At 39.4% G+C, this 8,527-nt stretch overlaps 1 protein-coding gene across 1 annotated transcript in view; it reads left to right on the forward strand.

The window, feature by feature from the left end:
• Positions 1-1,967, forward strand: part of LOC117581078 (Krueppel-like factor luna) — a 112,006-nt gene extending 110,039 nt beyond the window's left edge. Inside the window, exon 4 of the mRNA XM_034267965.1 lies at positions 1,130-1,967. Within this exon, the coding sequence (XP_034123856.1) occupies positions 1,130-1,305 (176 nt within the window). The 3' untranslated portion in view covers positions 1,306-1,967. The remainder of the gene's footprint in view (positions 1-1,129) is intronic.
• Positions 1,968-8,527: the final 6,560 nt, after the last annotated feature.

An 8,527-nucleotide genomic window follows, 5' to 3' on the forward strand; every position in this document is an offset into this window, starting at 1 on the left:
CGTGTATCTCTGTGTATGTGTTCGTGTATCTGTGGTATGCGTTACAAAGTTTTCCACTCAGCTTTATGCATTTTTCTTGGCTGTCGTCGTCTACTTGCCGGTTATCTTGCTCCATTTTTTCTCTGCCTCTTGTGGCTCTGTCTTCCTCTTTCTCTCGTTCTCTCGCTCTTTCTGAGAAAAAGAGCCAGCTACGGCGGCAATTTCCTGCCACGGCCCTGCTGTTTGTCTTTTAAACTGAAATAATTTTGCAATTTTTTTGGGCTGGTTCTGTTTTCCACACTCTTTCTGTGTGTGCGTGTATTTTTCTGGCATTTCCCAGCTTTACACTCTCTGCTCTAGTCAGGCGCTCTTGCTGTTTCAGTGTTCCTCGTGCGCATTTTTAGGTTCCTCTTTCTCTTTTTGCTTTTGTGTGAAATTACAACTTCTGCATTTCCTTTTCCTTTCGCCTGGCTGATTCTGTGGCTCTGACTGTGGCTCTGTTTCTGGACCTGTTTCAGGCTCTGGCTCCTGCTCTGGTTGGCTTTTGGCGCTTTAGCTGCTGCTGCCGCTGCCACTGCCACTGCCACTCCGCTTGTATCCTTTGAGGCTTTTGGCACGCATGAAAAATGTTGGCAAAGGACTGGGAACTGGGATCTGGGGACTGTGGGGACCGGGTACGATAGCTTGGCACACCGCTGACGTTGGCGTCGCCGTCGGCATCAGCGTTAGCATCATTTCGTTTCGTTTCGGTTTTAATTTTACAGTTTTTCATTTTTAATTGTCTTACATTCCTGGCTCGCGCTTTCCCGCTCTCCCGCTACTGCTCTGGGTGTGTTTCAACCCTCTCTCTCTCTCTCTGGCTCTTCCCTTTGTGTTCGTTGTTTACTCGTGTTTTACTTTATGCATATTTCGCTTCCGCCGAGGAGCGAGCGCTGCAGCGACGGAAAAAGTTTTTTCATTTGGCAGGCGCGCGCTAAATAAAAAATGTTTCCCAAACCCCCAACTCCTCTGGCTACGCATATTTATGCGCTTTATTGTTTGTGCAGCAGAAGCAGCAGCATCAGTGGCTGCAGCACACACATTTTTGACATTTTTAAAGCAACTTATTTAATAAACGTTTCTCTCTCTTGCTCTCTCTCCCTCGTTGCAGGTGAAAAGCCCTACAAGTGCTCCTGGGAGGGCTGTGAGTGGCGCTTCGCGAGGAGCGACGAGCTGACGCGTCACTACCGGAAGCACACCGGGGCCAAGCCGTTCAAGTGCCGCAACTGCGATCGGTGCTTCTCCAGGTCCGACCATCTGGCCCTCCACATGAAGCGACACATGTGAGGCGAGATCTAAGCGGTGACGTCGACGGAGACGACAACGACGACGACGTTGGGAAGGTGGTAGTACCGCCGGCAGAGGCGGAGTTGAGTCGGAGTGCAGCGGAAACTGTGTGCCATCAAAGGAACGATGCTAAAACTGCGTAACGCTAATCAAAATATGTAACAGAAAATTAAGTAACATTTAGACGGGGACGAATAGGGGAGCGAGTAAAAGAGAGTGGGAGGAAAATCAAAGAAAAAACATCACAACACAAGCACAAAGATGGAAAAGAAAGTTCTCTGTCTCCGATGGATATTTGTGTTGCCATTATCGCCGTAATCGTTTTCGTTTTGGTTATCGTTATCATTATCATTATCATTATCGTTTCAATTGCAAATTCGATTTGTTTCAATGCCTTGTTAAGTGTAAGTCTAAGCCACCAGCATAATCATCAGAAATTCGCAAATATGCCCATACCTGCGTATCCGCATACCCGCATACCCGCATACCCTCTCCCTCATAACTCGCACTTAGCGTCGCGTTCTGAACAAACAAAACAAAAAACAAAAAACAAAATAATATCGTACAATTTACCAAAGCTAAGCAGACATTACTGTAATTAGTAGTGAAGCAGCAGAAGAACTAAAAAGTAAATCGACAAAAACAAAACAAAAAGATTGTAATAAAACGTTAAGAGTGAAGAAATATTTTTGTTTTCATATTGTGAACACTGCCAAAAACAGAACAGAAGAGGGAGGAATCCATGAAAAGATGAAGAAGGAAGCGAAAAATGTAAAGCTAGAAAAAATGTATGTACTATAAATGTGTAAAAGTAATAATAGTTAAGATCATCATCTGTCGGTAGCATGGAAGCGGAAACAGATAAAATAGGAGTATGGATAGGAAAAAAAGAACAAGTGCAAAATATGTTTTAAACAAAACACAAAAAACACAAAACGATGAATGCTTATTTTTCTTAAATTAATTTTAAATGTAATTTAAATGTTGCCTAGGTCTGATTTTACATACATTGCATTTCGCACCACTCAAAATTAAAGCAAATCATTAGATATATATTGTACGATTAATCGGAACCGGAATTCATTTGAATTTGAGTTCATTTTCGAACGAAAAGCAATTTTGTTGCTATGTTTTTAATTAATATACGTAATTAATTATTTAATGCAGTTTCTCTTGTGCATTGCCTAAGTGATGGAAAGTATTACGAGCACATTTTTTTTGCTATGTGTAACTAATTTAATGAACATTTTTATCGCTCGATCTGCGACTGGGAAACAAACCTTTCCTCGTTTTGGATCTATCATAGAAATTCTTCTTTATGTGCCTCATTAATTTTACTTAAATTTCTTTGCAACATTTTGTCTTTTTGTTTCGCTAAAATTTAGAGGATCTGTTAGCTCTTAATTGTTTAATTTTACTCCTTTGTGTGCTGCATTTTATTTTGTAATTTATCATTTCAGCATTTTTGTTTATTTTTTAATTATTTTTAGTGAATAAAAAGAATGTGAAAAGCGTACGTTTCCAGGGTCTAATCATTTCCACGTGCACCACTCACTCAGCAAATGAGACACGACATCAAAGTATACAACGTTGATCGCGATCACGATCGGATCGCTTTCGATTGATCAAGCATTATGGTTTGTGTGATGAGAAATTCTGTGATCCAGAGAACAACAGCAAAAAACATAGCTAAGTCAAAGAAAAACAAAAAAAAAGAAACAATTAAAAAGAGAAGGAAAATAACACTTAACCAGAACAAATACTACTTGGAGAAGGAGAGAATTCCTTGTATGACAGAATAGCATGCAATGAATATGCATATGTATGTACATATGTAAGTATGTATAAATGTATGTACACATGTATATAGTGTTTGTACATCATAAGATCATACGACATATGGCTTATCTCCATTATTTGTCTACTTTTTTTTAGCTTAATTGATTGTGGAACAGAGAAAGAGAATATTACGATGTTCATCGATAATTGTCTATTTTTATTGATATGTCTAGATGTATCGATGTATGTAAGTGTGTTGCTTGTGCTTTGTGTCATTCGAATGTTGTTGTAGTTACGATGTTCCATGTAGCCAGATATCATCCAAACAAAGCACCACAAATGGACCCCCAATTGCAGTGCATTGACCCCCCTCCCAACCCCTTCCAGTTCGTACACCGTTTGGCTTCCAAGTGAAATTTGCACTGAACAATACTAGTCTCGAACGAAACGGGGGAAATTAAATATCCAAAAATGTCTACGATGTGTCAAAAAAGCTTCAATCAGTTTAGTCTAACTTTTTCGAGAAGGAATTAAACCAAAACTACACCTAAACACAAAACATAAACCAATAACAAAACTAAAAGAAATTAAAATGTAAACCCAAAAAGTAAGAAATATTTTGTATAGAAAACCTTTAAACTAAAAATCAAAGAAAACCCAAAGAATATTTAGATCCTAAAGCAGATATTTGATGATCACGAACGCGATTTGGCGTAACTATGGATATGGATGTGAATATGGGAAATGGAAATGGCTAAACCATGAATATATATATATATATATATATAAGTATATATATATATAAATGTGTATTTTACAACCAAAAAATGTGTATTTTAAAAGAGAAAAGAAAACCAAAATTATTGTCTAAAAAAAAGTAAAACAAAAAAATGAAAGACTGGTCAACGAGGTGTTCCGCGTTTATGCAACAATTGCAACATAAAAATAATATATATATATCTATATAACATATATATACATACATATATATATATATATGTGAGATTATAGATGAAACAGAAACCCCAAATTATGGTACTCCAAATTGTATATTGATGTAACAGTGGCAGCAGTGACCCTATCCTGAGCGATAGGCATACATACCACATAGGTTCCCACTCGATCATTTCGTGTCTCAAATTCGGCAGCAAAACTACGCATACATACGTAAGAGGGCAGGGCAGGGCAGGGCAGGGCTTGGGCAGAGGCAGGGCTACTCCCGAGGTCCCACGATCCCTTGATCCCCCAATTAAAGTTAATGAAGTACGAATTTTAAGTAACGCTGAATGTGAGTCTAGAGAGTACTAACCCGATAACTATGAATATATTTTATTGTCTACACTGGCACATTTTACAAGGCAGTGCCCCCCTTGGGTCCAGACCAGTCCGCTGCAGTGGCCAAAGGGCGGAGGAGTATAATGGATTGAAGAGGAGTACCGGGGAGTCGATTGGATTGGAGTGGAGTGGGTCTGGGTGCCATTGCCGTTGCCGTTTGCTGGAGAAGCAATCTATAAACATTTTCTACATATTTACAGTCGAGCAGAATAACCAAAGGCCCGAAGATGGTGCAGAAAGGCTGGCTGGTAGAAGATTTGGCAGCAAGCATGCATAAGGAAAAGTAAATAAAGTATACTAAAACTAAAGTAAATACATTTTAATTTCGTTTAGAGTTTCGTTTGCAAATGTGCTTAGCAATTTCCCTGCTCCCTGCGCTCCCCAATCCCCCCTATCAACACCCAGGCCACTCCCCACACTACCCCTTTCCTTCCACCACCATCGTCAAGTATGATTTTCCCTGGGAAAAGCTGAGCAGAACATCATAAGCGTTTAGTTTAAGTGTAGACTAAATGGCGGACGGATGGCCAGGCATAGCATAGCAGAAATATATAGAGAAACCAACCGTAACCCAAACCCCAACCCCAACCCCAACCCCAACTCCAAGCTAAAGCAAATATACATATACATAAATACGTATACGTATACGTATACTATATACACTTACGTGTTGGTGGGTGGGGGAGATGGCGTTTTGCGGGTGGCAGGGCGGCGAGAGAGAACACGTTTTATGTAGGCAAATAAGAGCATAACTCGTAAACATTTTGTGTATAGTTTAGTGAAATTAATTAGTTTAATGTTAAATCAACTCAAAAAGTAAACTACATTACAGAAATTTATATACATATGTGTATATATATATATATATATATTAAATTATATACATGGACATATATATATATAGATATATTTTAAGAAATATAAATGTATGGCAAACCTATTTACGTGACAGTTGTGCGTGTGCGTGAGTGTGTGTGAGTCATTGTGAATTATATTTAAATGTATTCAGTCTTAAGAGCATTCGTCACTCGGGACGTGGAGCCGTTTTTGAGGAGGAGGATTATGCAAAGCATCTACGAATTAAGGCACAGCATTATAAATTACAACTAAAGAATTACATTTATTTGAGCTACAGACGCACGAAAGGTTACTAGAGAGCAGAGCGGAAGGATGGAGAGATGGCGCTGCAGAGAAGAGGCTAGAGAGGCAGCTTGAGAGCGGAGAGCGGGAATATTTTTGGGTGGCAGGCAGCAAACGGTGATTTATATAGAATTTTTACGCAATAACTTAGTTTAGCCCAGTCCTGAGTTATGTAAATGATGCAAAAGCGACGACTCGAAATTCATAATTAAATTGTAGTCTTAAGCATAATTGATATCAAAATAAAGCATAGGAAAGAACAACTAAAATGTATAACAAGGAAAATTCACAGTTTCGGCACAGGAAAACCCACATAAACAGAAAATACATTTAAGCATAAGTAAAGTAAAAAATCAAAAAGAAAATATATAAAAACCGAAAAAAAACTACATTTAATGCTTGTGCAAGAGAGCAGTGAAATCCTTAGCTAATAGCAAATAGCGGAAAATCTAATTGTCAGTGTTTAAATTATTTATTATCGATGTGTGCATTCGATGTGTGTGCTAAGTTCTCAAAGGCAAGCACTTCTTCCCCACAACCCCAAACCCAAACCCGCCCGGACAGTTGTTTCTGTTTGCATTTGTTTCAGCGCTTCGCTCATCAGGCAGACAATTAAAACATTAAATAAATTCATAACAAAAATATAATGTTAATAGAATGCATTGCATCATACTCTCGATAATTTTTTGTTTTGGCAAACTTTTCTAAAGCTTTTTGCAGCTGACGCGAAATGTTTGCACAACAAATTAGTTGATTAACTGCGGGAATTATTGATAGAATTGAATTCAATTAGCATATTTTCAGCAGTTCCCTGCGATCCCCCTTGAAATGTAATTGCATATTCGATTCATTAAATAGAAACACAAAATTATTGAATTATTATGAATTATTATTATGGCTTGTTTGTTGCGGCTTTTTGTGCATTGCATCTCCATAAGGATACGATTTAATAAGGAAACCAAAAAAATATAACAAAAATCTAGAAAATTAAAGAAAACTCTAAAAATAAGACACGAGAAATCATTCATTCGGCAGAAAGAGGCCAAGCAAAAAAAAAAAAGGTGGAGAACATTAAAAAAAAAGGAAATTGAAATTTATTGTATTTAGAATTAGTTTATTATACAACAAAAGAACAACAGCAAAGCGAAGCTAAAAACAAACATCGTAGAAGTGCATGTGAAAAATGTGCGACGAAGGAGCAAAAGAATCTCACAGGACATTAGAAGACGATGAAGTCGAGGAAGAACCATCAGCATAATTAGAAAAACGTTATTTTTATTCTTGTATAAGTATAAACCGAAGGCATTTTCAACGTATGAATACTATTATTGTACGTAACTTGATATTTTGATGAGAATTTCTGTGAACAAAATGAAAAAGCAAAAACCACAAAAAAAAACCGAAATATAGAAAAATATAAAAAAAAAATCAAATAACAACTGTCTCTGCTTTTCAATATTTGAATATTCTGTTGTTGATTAATACACATAATTTTTGTTGCATTTAAATGATGTTGACTTTGGCTGCGTACCGACTTGAAATGGGTGGTAATGTGGCGGATCCTTTCTCCTCCGTTCCCTCTGCATACATTTAAATTTTGTGATGGCAGGCGGCCTTGTGCAAACACTTCCCATCGATGGACCCCAAAGAACAACAGCAGCAGCAGCAGCAGCAGCAACAACGAGAATGTGAATCGGATGCAAGCCAATTGACATTAAAGCCCTGGGGCCACGAGCCTGTGCATTAATTTTTAATTATACTTTATTGTACGTAGGTACTATGGCACTGAAGCCGTAGGTTATGTAAATTTCCGCCCTAAATCATAATTTAAAACGAGTTAATTGCCTGTCAGTCAATTTACAGGAGTGCGCTCTACGGACATGACATCTCTGCCACACAGCTTAAATACTCAATGCGGCTCACTAAACTTAATTTGGAAAACTTCTGGCTTTTGGAAAATCGCTTTGCATTGCCTTTCAGTGCCTGCTAATGAAACCGGACTTCACATACGAGTACGTGCAGGTCAGGACGCTCTCAGGATGGACATTGGGAAAAGTGCAAGCAACTTTTCTTGGTCGTTTTTCGTAGATATTTCTTTTAATTCTGGCCCGCAGACGTAACTCTTTTATTTTCATACATTTCCAAAGGGGCCAAAACTAAAAGCCAGAAGACGGCTCTGCCATAGACACAGGCAAAAGCAGAGGCTGGCACGGTACGGACCGGGACGGAACGGAACGGAACGGAAAAGCGAAACGAAGGTTGGAAAACTTTTCATTTTCTTGATTCTGTTGTGCTGCAGCGAAACTTCTAATTACGTACATGACCAGCACCACACACACATGTCTCGGCCCGGCTCGGCCGAGAGCAATGCACTGTGAGAAATCTCTGAGAACATCTCCGCCACCCGATGGCTAAGGAATTTCACTTTTTTCCTGTTTTTTTTTTTTTGTTCCTTTCGCTCGCATGCAGAAGGGCACTGCAGGCCAAGTTTCTTCTATGTTCGGTGCTCGGTGCTCGGTGCTCGGTGCCCGCTGCATCTTTATCAAAATTGTTTCCAAAGTTCAAACCACTTTGCGAGCGGCGCGCAGGGAATATGACTTTTAAAAAGTTTTCATCTCCATCCTTTCTGCTGGCAGCAACGAGCGCTCTGCCACTGCCACAGCTAGTGGCAAGTTTTCCACTCTCTCTCTCTCTCTCTTCTTGCGGCAGACATGTTGTATGTTGCTGTGGCGGCTACTCCTCGTATGCTGTGCTGCTCGGAGCTGCACAACATTTGTAGCTTGTCAAAGTGGCTCAACACGCCCGGCATGTTAACTTATTTTGGTGTTTCTGCTGCTGCCTCTCGGCTCTCGGATCGGATGGCTGATGGCTTGTAGCAGCAGCCAACTGTGGCCAAGCAGCGGCGTGGGGGCGGGTGATCGTTGCTGAGCCATGGCCAACATGCAAGGTAAACACAACGTCGTCAGGC

This window comes from Drosophila guanche, unplaced genomic scaffold (genome assembly GCF_900245975.1).
Source record: "Drosophila guanche unplaced genomic scaffold, DGUA_6, whole genome shotgun sequence".
NCBI lineage: Eukaryota > Metazoa > Arthropoda > Insecta > Diptera > Drosophilidae > Drosophila > Drosophila guanche.